We start from the raw sequence: 17,231 nt of genomic DNA, 5'->3' as shown, positions 1-17,231 counted from the left end.
TGAATTGATTCAAAATGTATACCTCTCCTAGTCATTTTGACTTTGAGGAAGAGCCAGGAGTTGCATGGTGCCAGACCCGGTGAAGAGGTGGAGGAGGACATACTCTCATGTTTTTATTTGATAGAAATCACTGAACCAGAGCGATGTGTGACACGGAGCCTTTCCGTTGTGATCACAAAATATGGTGAATTCTGGTGCTGAGTGCCATCCAATGGAAAGCTAGGGATTTTCAATATAGGAAACAGTACATGGAACCTTAGTAACAGTGTGTGACAAGTTTCGACTTGTTTGGCGTAGTCAGTCGGGTGTGAGCTATGGTTGAGAGAAGATGTGTTTTAAAGTGTGCCATAAATCATCCTCCATCATGACAATGCTCCGTGTCACACATCGCTTCTGGTATCGGGAAGTTTCTGTTGTATAAAAATATTAGTGTGTCCTCATCCACTTTATTCACTGGATCTGACACCGTGAGATTTTTGGCTCTTCCCCAAAGTCATAATTATTCGGACATCAAGGCAGCCATGACAGCGCAACTAAAGACACTTACAAAGGAGGACTTCTAGAACTGCTTCCGAAAGTGGCAAGAACAATGGGATAAGTGTGTTCAAAACAAGATGGTGTATATTGAGGGGGATTAATGGCCATGTGTCTTTTATTGTAATAATTTTTTTAAATTTAAACATTCATTGTATTATTTGATCATACCTCATACCGTATTTTGGGGTAGCATGTCCTGAACTCTGTCATCAGTAATATATTGAATTCTGAATTGAGGGAAGGGAACAATATTAAGGTTGAGTGCAGAGGAAGTGAGGAGGAGTTGCTTCCTGAGCTGGAGTTTAGACAAAGTTTTGTATTATAGAAAGTTTGCCTTTGGTGCCCCCTGCTTCCTCTCATTCTACCCACTTCTTTCTAGGGGTGCAGGGTGCACACACTTCTTCAAGCTCTCCACTTCATAAACATACTCAGATATATAGTATTTTTCCTAGGTAGATTTTTAAAATACAAAATTACCTCCTTCCATGATGCCCCAATCAAAACTCTAATTGCTCTTTCAATTTCTGTGAGAATTTTTTTTTTTGGTGAGAATATACAAGTAACATATGAATACAATGAAGCATACACACTGATGTAAAAATACTTTTCCAATATCCACTGACCTCCAGGATAAGAAGAGACTAGTTTACATTAGTCTCTGAATGATTTCCCATCACATTTTAGCCTTTTTAAATGAATATGCTTGCTTGTTGACTAACCTGAAGTAAAGGATTAGAATCTTGTCAGGTCTGGGAATACTGAAGTGGGAAACTAGAGGAGTATGGGAAAAGCTATTTACTGTCGACGTAAGAACATCCAAACCTGTAGAGAATTTTCATAAGCATTTATTTGAACCAAACTGGTCACATGCCAGGAAGCAAGATATCAAATGCTCCAGAGAATGACCATTTTGCAGTTCTTTTTTATACATTTGGAATTAAGGAGGGAACCAAGGACGGTTAGTTACATGGAGGTGGGAGAAAGCAAGGTGGGGAAATTTCTATGATTGGATTACAGGATAGTCAACATGATTATGTGCTCCCTTGAGGGTGGTTATGCCACCTAGGGGTATGAAAAAGAGGATTACTCTGGCATTTCAAAGATGTGTTAACCTAGATGCACAGGAACATGGCCAGGGCTTTCTTACGGCAAAGATAAAACTTCTACTAAAGAAGTTACAGGCTCAGGGCATGACTACCCACCATGACCTGCCCAGTTAGGAATTTATGATCAGATCACCCTGTGAGATTACTTTCAGTTATTTGAACTTTTACATTCACAATAGGTACAAAAGAACATCAAGAGTAAGTAGACTGGCAATGCCTAGCAGTTCTCCCCAGCAGACAACTTCAGAGTATTTATGCCTTTGATTCTTCCCTTTTTGTTCTGTGTAAAAAATAGAACTTTTTTTAAACATCCAGGTTTATCTTCCCCTTGAAGTTCCTATAGTAACATTCTGGAGAGTAGAGAAAATGAAATAAAACAGTTATTTTGAGATGGGGACTGCTTGTATATATGTGTTATATCAAAATACTGCTTTTTTTTGCTCTTGCCCAAAAAACCTGAGTTAATAGGATCCTAATTCCTGTATATATAGTTTATGTATATATAGTTTATGCATATTTGATTTAACATTTACATGTATGTATTCATTGAGTTGTTTTTGATGGGGTAGCTTTTTTATTTTGTCAACCGCATTTTTAAAGGAGCAAATTATCTAGTTGAATTCTTATAGTTCTGGTTACTTTATTAAATTTCTTTGTTACCTTTGCTATATAAATAATGTCCTCAGTAGAATTAATTGACCTACAAAGATACTGGGATACTGGTGACATCTTTATGTAGAAAGATTAGATAGTTGGGGGTAAGGGGGTTGGGGGGCAGGGGGGTGTTAATCCTCCAGAAGAAATTATTTGCCTGAATTGAGGCCAGAGCTTGGGAGAGAAAGGATTTGCATCATCTTCCAATTCCCTTCTCTGGGACAGCTGCTACATAAAGCCTCACCCCACCCCCACTCCCTGTGTACATTCCTGCTGGCCAAGAATTCTCACAGGAGTTCTCCTGATATATTTATATCCAGATGCAGGTCTTTTGTGCAGTGAGGCTGCTTGAAGGATAACACAAAAGGACACTGATGGTTTTTGTGAGGCTATAAGCTTCATAAGGAATAAAGAGAGTGTGCAAGTATATTTATATTCACAGTATTTTACTTCGTGTGATTTTCTTGGTAATGTCAATTTAGCCTTTGTTAAGAATGTCCTGGAGGCCTCTGAAATATACGGTGTTATTTTCTCGCAGAAAAAAAACACACATAAAATGTCACATTGTATTTCTAAGTCTTTAATCAAAATAAAGTGAAAATTGAACATTGCTAAGAGAATGAGTATGTTTGCCAAGGAGCAAAACATAAATTATGGAAATGGTTATACATTGGATTTAAGTTGAACCTGTTAATGTTTCTGTGGATAATTTTGAAGGGACATTTTAAGATAATGACACAATGTTGAAATAGCATATTTCAAAGTTAAAATAAAAAATTAGAACATTACATATGTTTATGAACTTTGACATATAAAAATACAATTCTACTTCAATGAGTGCCGATCAACTTGGCTGTGCTTACCACCAGATACTGTATCTTTGGTCAGTGTTTTGCCAGCAGCTCAAATTCAACCTTTGAAATCCTAATAATCATCATCCCCTAATCTCCAGACCTTTCAGATAGATAGATAACTTACATGCATTTATTTCTTTATTCCTTTATCCAATAATTCTTTGTAATGAGAATGCTATCTGCTAAGCACTCTGAGAGTTTGAAATGGCTACAAATTATACTCACTTTTTTTCAATCCAAGCCTATTTCTTGTCCTTTATTTTCTCTTAGCAAATGACATTATTCACCCATTTATTTCATTTAACAATTTATTGAATAACTAAACAGCATACTAAGCACTGTGACAGGCACAGGAGATAAAATGATGAGTAAGATGGAACTCTGCTTTCAGAGAATTTGCATTCCAATTGAGGAAGTAGACAAGTAAGCAGGGAATTATAGTGTAAGTGTGAAAAAAAAAATCCTAGAGTGATAATGACTTTTTCACTTTCCTTTACTCTCTGCACCCCACCTTCTCAGCCACACCACAGAGAACCAACCAGTTATCAAAATCACCTTGTGGCTGTCTCTTCTGTGTGAGTCGTCCTGTTGTCTACCCACACTGTCCTGGTCCAGGCACTCAGCGTCTCTCTCGGTCTTTCTTGCTGGTCTCCTAACCAGCCCTCCGAATTCTTCTTACTTCCATTTTCTAACAGACAAATAATGATAGTGTCCCCCTCCCCCTCTCACAGTTCTTTCAGTTCCCATTAAAACCCACACTACTCATGGTGTACAAGACCCTTGTTGATCTGATACAGGCACATCTGCCCAGCTTCATTTTCTCCCATTCTGACATTTCTCTTTTCCCCTTTATTCCATAGCAGTACCGAACGAATGATTTGTTCATAGGATACACTACACATTGTCATTCCTCCCTTTGAATATGTGTTTCTCCCTCTTAGTCCACTTTGTTTCCTTGAGAGCAGCGTACCTATATGTAGTAAGAGCTCAAAAGTTATACATGTGCTTTGATCCAGTGATTCCATTTTGGAAAATATATTTTTAGGAAATAATGTGAAACAAAAAAAATAGTTAATATTCAGATGTCCACATTAGCATTTATATAGTGAAAAAGCTATTTTAAAAAGTGGATGGGGAAGATGACTAAAAAACACTCAGGTATATGGGCACAATTGATCACCAAATTGGCAAACATGACAATGTGAACGTAAAAATAATGCTAATCTGGAAAAATACATAATATTAAATAGCATGCACTGTTGGCGAGAAAGAAACTTTACCATTCTAGGTTCTTCCGACTGATCTAATAATTAAATCTACATGAGATAGATTAATGACAGAAAATAAGCAAATTTAATTATATGTATACATACAAGAACACCACATACATGAGATTGTCAGAGACTCTACATACATGAGAGATTTGAGACAGAAAGGTGATATGAAGAGTGTATATGCCTACATACATATATATGTATGTATATATATGTATGTACATATATTTATGTATGTATATGAATGACATCTTGAGCTAAGCAATGAGGTAAGGCGCCTGGGGCTTTAGAGGATAGGAGGGTAATTCACAGAATGATAAGAGCAGATGTTCAGTCTTAGATGTTTGCCCTGCCATATAAATAGGTAATCAGTCTTAGATGGGCAAAGCCCCAATTTAAATTCTTTTTTTTTAAGATTTATATTTTATTTTATTTTATTGGGGAACAGTGTGTACTTCCAGGACTTTTCCAAGTCAAGTTGTTGTCGTTTAGATCTTAGTTGAGGAGGACGCAGCTCACCTCCAGGTCCACTTGCGTTGTTAGTTGCAGGAGGCGCAGCCCACCATCCCTTGCGGGAGTCGAACCAGCAACCTTGTGGTTGAGAGGATGCGCGCCAACTAACTGAGCCATCTGGCCACCCTAGAGCTGAGTGGCAGCTCATTGACTTCATTATAGCTGCGTAGGGTGCAGCTCGCTGGCCCATGTGGGAAGCAAACCGGCAGCCCCGTTGCCCAGAGCTCACACTCTAACCAACTGAACCACCTGTCTGCCCGTCCCCCCCCCCCACCGGCCCAATTTAAATTCTTTAAGGGAGAGGTAAAAATTTCTCCAGGCTGCAGGGTCTTAATTGCCTTCAGTTCAAAGTAATCTACATGCCAAAGTAGACTACCCTGGCGAAACCTATTCTGAACCCCTTCACCAGTGTACATACTATTTGTGTATGTGATTGAATGATAGAGGATATAGACTTCATGTTCACTCTATTCTTTGTCCCTGTTAAAGAACAAAAAATCACCTGAGAAGATCTTATTGATTTCGTTGAATGATTTATGAATCAGATAGCATCCCATCTAGTAAATAGAGAGGTGTTCCATGAAGTTGTACAAAATAGAAGGCTTTTATTGGTGCAAACTGGGCAGGACAAGAAAGTTATTAGCAAAAGGGAAGGATTGTTTCAGGCAAGACCACCTTTCTTTAAGTGAGGACTTGTATTCTATAAGTGACGGTAAATCACACTCCAGGTGGAATTATATTTAGCCACAGGAAATCTTTCTCAAATCAAGAGCTTTGTGACACTCAGTCCTGACCAAAGGTTGGGTGATGAACTTAATTAAGTTCTGCTACTTTGGGCGTTCAGTACGTGCTGATAGGCTAATTCAGTATCTCCTCAAATTGGCTGTAAATCCCAAAGATCAAGTTTCCATTTTGGGGGGTATTTTACAACTGCCTTTCATGCAGAATTTTGTTAAGTGACTGGCTATTCCCGATGTACATCACCGCCTTCAAGTTCTTACTGCCTAACTTGAAAATTACCTAGTAAGTGTCTCTCCACTCTGAGAGGATAGGCTGTTGCATTCATTGTTGTTTCCCCAGCTTTAGCATAGTCTTGGCACATAACAGATGCTCAGTAAATGCACATTGAATTGAATTTGACTGGCTGGAAAAAATACTTTGGACTGCCTTCAAACTGAGGGAGCCCAACATAGAACAGAGGGGTGAAAATTACAAGGACTAAGGCAACAAAGTCAGATATAGCTAGGAATAAATTATGTCAGAAAGCTCGACATGAAGAAAATAGAAGACGCACGTGAAAAACCCAGGGAGATAATAGTTCTCTATGTAGAGTCAATGCTGTGCCTCAATAGAACAGCTAAAAAAGGGAATGCTAGCCAACGTTTTTTGACATTAAGGTGAACCAGTGTGCTTTTCAGATGTTTATGCTATGTTGTAGATGGTGTTAATATTTTTTCTACATAATACTTCTGTTAATATGTCTTATAAATGCAAGACTACAGAGCAAATTAAGATTAGACATAAGCATCTGCCAATGAATCACAGTATTTAATTCTTTCCAGACATTCATTGGCAAAACCCTTTATAAGTATTGAGGATGTGAACATGCATCAGAGCAAGCAAATTACCCAAATGAACAGATTTTGATGCATTCATTTGTGAGGGAAATAATGTGTCTGCTGGGAACTGATCAGGCAGCATCAACATAATCAAAACTTTAATAACTAAACGGTAGCATTAACGAATTTACATCCATCTGACTGTTGCTTATCAGGCTTGCAGATAAATACAGCTTGTTATATCCATTTCTCGAAGCTCTTTGTGTTAGTCTTCTCTGAGCTACCTGCTTTGCCATATACTTACTCTCTGTTAACTTTAATGACTACAGAAATGAGCACAGTCTTAGCCTAAGTCCATGCACAGTAAAAGCACAGTGTTGTAGGCTTTTAGAATTCATTATTGAGAAGCTCCTTGTGCCTACCCTCACAGAGCTTATAGTCTTTTAGAGAAGACAGAGGATTAAAGAAGTAATTACAACATGTTGTGATTGGTACTATGAGGGAAGCATAGGAGAGAGTAGTTGAGACTGGAAGATTGTGTGTGTGTGTGTGTGTATACACACGTGAATCAAATTGTTTACACTTGGGTCATCTGTTTCTTTTAGAGCAACAGTCCAACTTTTGGTATGATTTAGAAGAGCCTCCACTAAATATCATTTCCTTAATTATTCAATGTAAACTGAATTGCCTATTCTAGAATGCCTATTCAGTGTAAACTGTAATTTAGAATGCCTCTGATGTAATATGCAGTTCACCCTAATAATCTGAGTAACAGACTTTTTTTTAAAGGATTTATTCTAGCCTTCCCTTTTTTCATTTTATATATATATATATATATATATATATATATATATATATATATATATATATATATATATATATATATATTGGGGAACAGTGTGTTTTTCCAGGGCCCATCAGCTCCAAGTCATTGTCCTTCAATCTAGTTGTGGAGGGCACAACCCAGCCCCAACTTCAGTCGCTTTTTTCAATCTTTAGTTGCAGGGGGCACAGCCCACCATCCTATGTGGGAATTAAACCGGCAACCTTGTTGTTGAGAGCTTGCGCTCTAACCAACTGAGCCATCTGACTGCCCCCATTGAGACTTTTAATTCATGATTTTACCTGAAAAGGTAATCTTGGTTTTAAGATAACATACTTTTTACCTGTAGCCTTAATTATAGGTGTGATTAAATAATGATATTTTCTTGCCTTTCATGTTTTCAGGGAAGGTATTCATGTAAATCAAGAATTGCTGCAAATTTCTCCCTGCATTACAGAGCAGTTCATTGAATTGTTGTGCCAGTTCAACCCAAACCAAGTTATAGAGACATTGCAAGTCCTTGAGTGCTACCGCCTAGAAGAAACTATCCAGGTAAGGCCAATAATGTAGAGAACGCAAGAGTGCACTTTTCCTAATCATTCACAATTTTACGAATGAGCAAAGGGAGACTCACATATTCAGTTACTTGCCGAAGTTCATACTAGTAAGTGCTAGCACCTGAGATGGAACCCAGATAGTCTGACTCCATAGTGCATACTCTTTCATGCTGTGATAATAAACTGCCTCTCTGTTTGTTCTAGTAAAGCCAGAAAGAGCACATGTGCGTCATTGTTATTACTCAAGCTTCACAGATATTAAAGCCAACACAATAAACATAGAAAAAGGAATACAGTAAACATATTAAAAAGAAAAAAAAAAAGCTCCTGTTTGCGGGCACTGATGGTTACAAAGTCCTGTGATGCAACAAGACTTACTAGGCTGAAGGGCAATTCAGTAGGCTCAGCACGGTCATTGCCTTGATTCTCTTCCCTTGTTTTGTTCTATTTCCAAATGAAAATAATACATACATATATACATATACACACTTTTCTAATCTACTATAAGAAACTTTTTTAAACAGCACGTTTCCTGTTTAAAAATTTTTTTTAATGTTTTTTTCATGTGTTTCAGGTGTACCAAACAACATAGTGATCAGCCATTTATATGCCTCACAGAGTGATCACCACAATAAGTCTAGTACCCGTCTGACGCCATACATAGCTATTACAATATTATTAACTATATTCCCTATGCTGTACTTTATATCCCCATGACTATTTTTTTATAATTGACATTCAATATTACTTTATATTAATTTCAGGTGTACAGCATAGTCATTAGACATTTATATAATTTATGAAGTGATCCCTTGATTAAGTTTAGTACCCACCTGGCACTATACATAGTTTTTGTGGTATTATTGACTGTGTTCCCCATACTGTACTCTATATCTCCATGACTATATTGTAACTACCAATTTATACTTCTTAATCCATCACCTTTCTCACCCACTCCCCAGATATATGTACCTCTGTGTTCACTGCAGTGCTGTTTACAATAGCCAAGATATGGGAACAACCAAAATGCCCATCTGTAGACGATTGGATAAATTGTTACTCTACCATAAAAAAGAATGACATCTTAACTATTTGCAACAACATAGATGGACATAGGATATTATGTTAAGTGAAATAAGTCAGACTGAGAAAGGCAAATACCATATGATCTCAATTATATGTGGAATCTAAATAACAAAATAAACAAACAAAACAAATAGACTCATGGATACAAAGAAAAAACTAAAATTTATTTTTAAACTACCATTATATCTCCTTTCCTTTACTATCAATACTCATGAAGCAGTAACCTGTATTTTCTTCATTTACCTCCTGAACTTCCCACCCTCTTAAAAATTTTTAAATTATGAAGTATTTCAAATATATGGAAATGTGCAGAATATCAAATACATATATACTCACCAAGCCAATTTTATAGATGTTAACATTTACCATACTGGCTTCAGATCTTTGTTATTTTATTGTTTTAGAAATAAAGCATTCTTTGTCTGCCATGTCCCCCGTCTCCCTGAGGTCATCACCAACCTGAAGATGGGAAGTTTATACTTCCCATCCATGTTTTTTATTTTTCCTATTTTTATTTACCTATAAAATACAAGATACAGTTTTATATGTTTTTAAAATTTGTTTTAATTGTATCATACAATACATATTCTATTGCAGATTGCCTTTTTCATTAAATTTTTTAATCTAACAATTTTTATGCATATAGATCGAGTTCATTCATTTAATGGTCATATAATAGTCTATTGAATGAATATACCACAGTTTATATATTTCCCTATTTATAGATATTCAGATTGTTTCCAATCTTTTGCCATTATAAACAAAGCTACATTAGACATGAGGTTTCTCTAAGTAGTATACCTGAAAGTGGAATTCTTTAGACCTTATAGTAGCTTGATTTTACTGATATTGCCAGGCTGTTTTCCTCCTTGTTTCTATTCTCGTCATCAGTGTTTGTTATTTGCTGTTTTTCCACATCCTTGTTGATTCCTAATATTTTTTTAAACTTCTCAGTTTTTGACAGTGTGATAGGTATCATTGATTATTCATGACATTAAATATTTTTCCATATGTTTAATGAGCCTTTGGATTTTCTTTTTTCTGAATTATCTATTCATATCTTTTGCTCATTTTTCTATTGAGTTGTTGCCTTTCTCTTACTGATTTCTGGGTTTCTAATTCATTGCTGATTTTATATGTTGGAGATGCCTCTTCTAATCTAATGGAGCGTGTCTTTTAACTTGTTTTTTAGTGGCTTCTGTTTTATCAGTCTTTTCCTTTAAAGTTTAATTTTTTTGTATGTGAGTCTTATTCCCTTTCCAACTTTGATGGCATAAAGATATCCTCTTATATGAATTTTATAGTTCAGCTTTTTACATTTAGGCTTTTAATCCATCTGGAATTTATTTTTGTAAACAGATCAAGAGAGGGATTTGTATATTTTTTTCCATGTGGATGGCTAATGGTCCATGTGGCATTTTATTGTCCTTTCCTCACTGGTTTATAGTACCATGCTGCCGTACACCAAACTCCAAATGTACATGGATACATTTGTGGATTCTGTTCTGTTCTTCGGTTATTTGTCTTTTACTTTACCCATGCCACATATTTTAATTAATATACCTTTACAATAAGTCTTATTATTTGAAAGAAGAGTCTTCCCTCCTCATTCTTTTTCTTTAAAAGTCTTTGGCTACTCTTGGCCTCTTACTATTCCACATCAATTTAGGAATCACATTGTCAGGTTCCTTTAAAAAACTATATTCTTCTGTGATTTTGATGAAAAAAATACATTGAATTTATAGATTAATTTAGGGAGGATTGACATCTTATGGTATTGACTTCACATTCAGGAACATGGTTATCTATTTAAAATGCCTTTTATGCTCTTTGATGAGGTTTTATAACTTTATATAATATTTTACATAAGATTCTTACACATCTTAAATTTGTTCCTAGGTACTTACACTTTTGTTAACGTGGAGAGGAAATTTTTTGAAATGACTTTTGTATTGATTATTGCGGTGGTATATTATTAATTTTTGTATATTGTTTTGTATCTGGCAACCAGGCTGAATTCTTTTTTCATTTAATAGTTTTTATATATTTTTAATGAATGTAATATTGCTATGAATAATGATAGTTGGTTTTCTTCTTTCCAATCTTGTATTTTTTCTTTCTCTTATCAGATGTCTGGGAGCTCTAGGATATTTTGAATAGAAGCAGTAATAGTGTGCCCTCATATTTGTGATTTAAAAGGGAATGTATCTAACATTTTACATTAAATATGGTGCATATTGTATATTAGATTTTGATAGATAATTTTTATTAAGTTAACAAAATTCCATTCTCAGTTTGGGTAAGAGTATTTTGTATTGTTTTTGTTTTTGTGAAGAATAGGTGCTGCATTTTATCAAATACTGTTTCTGCATTTATTGAGATGATCACATTTTTCTCCTTTGATCTGTTAACCTGTTAATATGTTACTTGAGCCTCTCTATTTTTTTCACTCCTAAGAAAGTTTTATTCTACTTGATTAGTCTTTTGAGACTAATTTGGGATTTGTTAAACCTCTCTGTTATTTCTCTATTGTTTCCTTCTATGGTATTATTTTCTGTACTTATTTTCTTTTATCCAAGTTTAATTGGCATTTTTTTTGCTCATTAGAAACTTTATTAATTTTTAATAAGAACTCACAAGTTGATGTTTAGTATTTTCATTATCATTTTGTTCTAAATAATCTGTGTATAATTACACTGATCAGTTTTTGATTTGTAGTATTACTGGTTATGTAAGCATGTGATTGTAGTATATCTGGTTATGTATGCATGTGACATTTTCTCCATTGGATATACCTCATTCAGGTGTGTAACAATTTTTAAAATAAATAAATAAATAAAAATGAATGTACTTGGTCCAGTAAATCCCAAATGGGCCATTATAAGACTAGAAAGTCAGATATTTACATATTACACTGTAAACTAGCATACTACTAAGTTATGAGTTCATTCTTATCATGTTGTTTTTTCCCATTCTTAATAGGATCTTCCTTCTTCACAAACAAGATTTGTGAACAAAAATCTTTATCTTCTTTTCTAGATTGCCCAGAGGTATCAACTTCATGAAGTCACTGCCTATCTGTTAGAAAAGAAAGGAGATATTCATGGTGCCTTCTTAATAATGCTAAAGGTAATATTTTACTCTATTTGCTTTGTCGTATTTCTATCGATCCGTCTCTTCATTCATCAATATATCTTTTTTTGAGATATATTTATAATTGACATGTAGCATTGTATAAATTTTCATCAATCCACCTTAATTTTTTATGTTACAAAGTAAATTGGAGACAGTACATTTTACCTCTAAATATTTATGGGTGTAATTGACTAGAGTTCAGTATTTCTTTGTGGTACTTTTTTAGGGTAATATTTACATACAACAGAATGTATAAGTCTTAAATGTACCACTTGATGAATTTTCACAAATGCATACATAGGTAACCCTAGTCTCTAACAAGGTAGAGAACATTACCTTCACCCAGAAAGTTCCCTCCTACTCTTCCCCAGTTAGGTCCCACTCCCATTCTCCAGACATAATCACTCTTCTAACATTTTTCACCATGAATTAGTTTTGCCTATTTTATTCATTCACATTAATGGAATCGTTCAGTAGGTACTCTTATGTAATTCTTCTTCCATTGAACATAATGGTTTTGAGACTTATCTCTGTTATTGCATGTATCAGTAGTTTGTTCCTTTTATTGCCGTGTAGTGTTTAATTGTATGAGTATACCACAGTTTACTATGCTTCTATTGATTGACACCTGGACTATTTGTAGCATTTGGCTCTTATGAATAAAGCTGCTATGATCACTCTTACACACAGATGTTTTCATTTCCCGAGAGTCAATACAAAGGAGTGAATTGCTGGGTCACAGAATAGGTATAGGTTTAGTTTTATAAGAAATTATCAGACCTCTTTCCAAAGTGGTTATAGCATTTTACATCTCACCAATAATGTATGAATGTTTTGATTGCTTCACATTGTCTCACTGACAGTTGGTGTTCTATGACTTTTGGAAAAAATTATTTTCCCATTCTCTTAATTGTAAAATATATGAAACATGAAATTTACCATTTCAGTGGCATTAAGTATATTTACATTGCTGTGCAACCATCACCACCATCCATCTCCAGAACTTTCTCCAATTCACAAACCCATTAAACAATTATTCCCTATTCTTCCCTCTCCCCAGCCCTTGGAAATCACCACTCTGCTTTTAGACTCTATAGATTTGATTACTCTAGTACCTCATTAAAGTGAAAATATACAGTATTTGTGCTTCTTTGTCTATTATACTTAGCATAAAGTCTTCAAGATTTATCGATGTTGTAGCACATGTCAGAATTTCATTCCTTTTTAAGGCTAAATATTTCATTTTATGTATATACCACATTATCTATTCATTCATCGATGGGCACTTGGGTTGCTTCCACCTTTTGACTATTGTGAGTAATGCTACTATGAACATGGTGTACAAATATCTTTTTGAGTCCCTGCTTTCAATTCTTCTGGGTATATACTCAGAAGTGGGATTGCTGGATTAAATGATGATTCTATTTTTAATTTTTGAAGAACTGCTATACTGTTTTCCATAGTGGCTATATCATTTTACATTCCCACCAGCAGTGCACTAAGGTTTCAGTTTTTCCACATGCCCACTAACACCTATTTTCTGTTTTCGTTTTTTAAAAAATTATTATTATTATTATTGTTATTTGAATTTTATTGGGGAGTATTGGGGAACAGTGTGTTTCTCCACAGCCCATCAGCTCCAAGTCATTGTCCTCCAATCTAGCTGTGGAGGGCGCAGCTCGGCTCCAAGTCCAGTTGCCGTTCTCAATCTTTAGTTGCAAGGGGCACAGCCCACCATCCCATGTGGGAATTGAACCAGCCACCTTGTTGTTGAGAGCTCACTCACTAACCAATGGAGCCATCCGGCCGCCTCTCCAGACGCTCAGCGGCACCTCGTTGTCTTCAATCCAGTTGTGGAGGGCGCTGCTCACTGGGCCATGTGGGAATCGAACCAGCAACCCTGTTATTCAGAGCTCGCGCTCTAACCATCTGAGCCATCCGGCCACCCTATTTTCTGTTTTCTTGATAGTAGCCATTTTAATGGGTGTGAAGTATTATATCAGTTTTTTTATTCATCTAACTAAGAATAGATTACAGATGTCTTATTTATATCAAAAAGTGCTCCATATTGGCTCCTCAAGGAATTGTAAAACAGGCCAGGAAGGATATTCCACAGAGGCTTTGTGTGGGCTCTTAACCTCTTTTAATCTCTAAGTTATCCCTACATCTCTTTTTTCCTTGCAATTTGTTGAAGATACCATGGACCTATTTTTAAAAGATAAGGAAAGGTATTCCTGGCATAGACGGGGAGAAAAGAAGCAGGAGATCCTCACAGGGAGTCAGATTATCATTTGTAAAGGCATGGGTCTACAAAGAAATATGCACTGCTAGGAGAGGAGCCAGTATCTTTACTAGCGCTCAGTTATCCATATATAGACAGGTCAGGCTAGAAACAAAGGCTAGGTCCAGATTTGGAAAGACTATGGGACGTGCTAAAGAATTAGGACTGATTCTGTTTTCACACAGGATCAAATAAAGGTGTTTAAGCAAGGAACTGATGTGATGTTTGTTTCATAAAGACTGCTCTGGTGACTTTCAGAGGAGGAGCGTGGCGTACAGAGAAGGGGGGTAAAACTGGAAGCAGAGAGCACTTGGGATGCTGTTGCAATAGTAGGGGTGTGAATCAGTGAGGGCCTGAGCTAGGTGTGGCAGTGATGGAGAGAAGAGGATGTGGATTTGAGAACTTACTGATCATTTAAATACAGTATAGCGTGAATAAGAGGGAGTAGTTAATGACAATTCTATGATTTTTCACTTAATATTAGCCTGTAAGGGACCTCAAGAAAAGGAGAAGATTTTGGGTAGAAGGGATATATTCAAGTCAGCTTCTGTATATATTAAGAAGCCTTTGGAATATCAGTTAAGAGTGTCTAAGGGTTTAGGAATCAGGAGAACAGTAGCCTCTATGACTGCATATTTAGGTGATGTCACTGAAAGCTGTGCTCCACACTGTGGGGTAGACTCATCATGTCCTTTTTTATTCCCACTCACCCCTTTTTCTCATAACCCAGTATGAATTTTATTCCCTTACCCAAGCATGGATAACTTCTAATCCTCATTACTGTGCCTAAAGAATGTCGGTGGTGACTATGTGGGTGGTACAACAGAAGCAGAAGTGGGGCAAAATAAGTGATACTTGATACTATGCTTTCTATATACGCAAGAATTCTCTTCTGAATAACAGAAGCCATTCTTAATAACCTTGTTGTTTCCTGAGTTTTTCTGATAAAAAAATGTTAATTCAGATATTTGGTGGATTAGAAATTAGTGTTCTTTTTACCTCCTAGAGACTACAAAGCAAACTTCAAGAGATAACCCATCAAGATGAAAGTAAGTTTTTGATTATAATTTACAATTTCTTTTTCAATCAACTTCATGTTGTTAAAGATGTTGTCTAATAAATTGCATTTATTAAGTAATAATTACTTTGATCTGCATAATTGCTGTTTATCCACTTTAACATTGATTCCAATTTTAGCTCATTTTCAAGGGCTCATAATAGGAGGTCATATAAACCATGTGGCTTTGTGATGCTAATTGTCATGGAGTTCAATGTACAGAAAATTAGGTACTCTTCACTGGTATTGACTTTTTTTTTGGTTATATTTCTCTACTTACGTTTTGATTGTAAATGAGATGCATAACTAATATGTTAAAAATTATTCTAGTGTGCTCAGGAACAGCAAATCAGAGTTTCTAATCAGTGAGTGATAACCAGTGTTTCTGTACTGAATTTATATAATTTTAGCACAAAGCATAAAACCTGACAGTTTAGAGTCTTGAGTGGCTTTGTCACAGATAGATATATAATTCCCATTATATTTCTTTATATTTAAAAAATTTATTTGGTAAAATATGCTAACATGAAATTCACCACTGAAACCATTTTTAAGTGTACAGTTAAGTGACATTAAGTACATTCACACTGTTATGCAATTATCACCACCATCTATCTCCAGAATTTTTTCAACTTCCCAAACTGAAACTTTATACCCATTAGACAGTTGCTCCCTATTTCCTCCTCTCCACTCAGCCCTTAGTAACCACCATTCTACTATCTGATTCTATGAATTTGATTCCTCTAAGTATCTCCTATAAGTGGACCATACAGTATTTGTCCTTTTGGATCTAGCTTATTACATTTAACATACTGTCTTCAAGATCTATCCATGTTGTAGCACATGTCATAATTCCATTCCTTTTAAAGTCTGAATAATATGCCATTTTATATATATACCACATTTTGTACCCATTGATCGATCACTGGACACTTGGGTTTCTTTCACTTTTGACTATTGTAAATAATGCTGCTATGAACATGGGTGTGCAAATATCAGAAGTAGGATTGCTAGATTAAATGGTAATTCCTATTTTTAATTTTTTGAGGACCCATCATGTTGTTTTCCATAGCACTATGTCATTTTACGTTTCCACCAGCAACGTACATGAGTTTAAATTTCTCCACATCCTCATTAACAATTGTTATTTTCGGTTCTCTTGATAGTAGCCATCCTAATGAGTGAGGTGGTATCTCATTGTGGTTTTGATTAGCATTTTCCTTAATGATTAGTGATATTTAGCATCTTTTCATGTACTTGTTGGCCATTTGTATATCTTCTTTGGAGAAATGTCTATTTAAGTCCTTTGCCCATGTTTTAATTGGATTATTTGTTTTCCTATTACTTAACATTTTCAAAATACATTTCTTGGACCCCTTGGCCCACACATTTCCCCAAACATCGGTACCCTGATTCTGTTTAGATTATTTATTTTTGGAACCTCAATAAGCACTTCGTAACTTTTCCATATTTAATCCAACTAAACATTTAATTACTATTATTGTACTGTCAGTCAATTAGACTATGTTAGGTTTGTTGCATTTATGACATTTTTCTTTTTCAATTTAGTGTTATGAGAATATCTTTTGCAGAGATTACGTGAAAGATTGAGGGAAAAGTAAGAAAAATATTTCCCCACAGCACTACAATGATTTGCAGGTGATATGTCTAGGCAAGACAGTTCTTTGAATTCTCATGAAGATAAATTTCTCATAGTAGTCTCATGTCTACCATTTACTTTCAGATTCAATTTTGACAGTATGCTTAAGAATTTTGGAGGATTTGCTGATTGCAA

The 17,231-nt window shown here is 35.4% G+C and overlaps 1 protein-coding gene across 2 annotated transcripts in view; it reads left to right on the top strand.

The window, feature by feature from the left end:
* The window catches only part of VPS8 (VPS8 subunit of CORVET complex), a 236,051-nt gene that overhangs the window by 139,738 nt on the left and 79,082 nt on the right, over positions 1 to 17,231 (top strand). For both annotated transcript variants that reach the window (XM_081062741.1, XM_081062742.1), the window contains 3 exons: positions 7,725 to 7,872; positions 12,003 to 12,092; positions 15,386 to 15,428. In XM_081062741.1, the coding sequence (XP_080918867.1) occupies positions 7,725 to 7,872; positions 12,003 to 12,092; positions 15,386 to 15,428 (281 nt within the window). The remainder of the gene's footprint in view (positions 1 to 7,724; positions 7,873 to 12,002; positions 12,093 to 15,385; positions 15,429 to 17,231) is intronic.

This window comes from Rhinolophus hipposideros (assembly GCF_964194185.1).
Source record: "Rhinolophus hipposideros genome assembly, chromosome: 2".
NCBI lineage: Eukaryota > Metazoa > Chordata > Mammalia > Chiroptera > Rhinolophidae > Rhinolophus > Rhinolophus hipposideros.
This window is presented reverse-complemented; position numbering and strand designations above follow the sequence as displayed.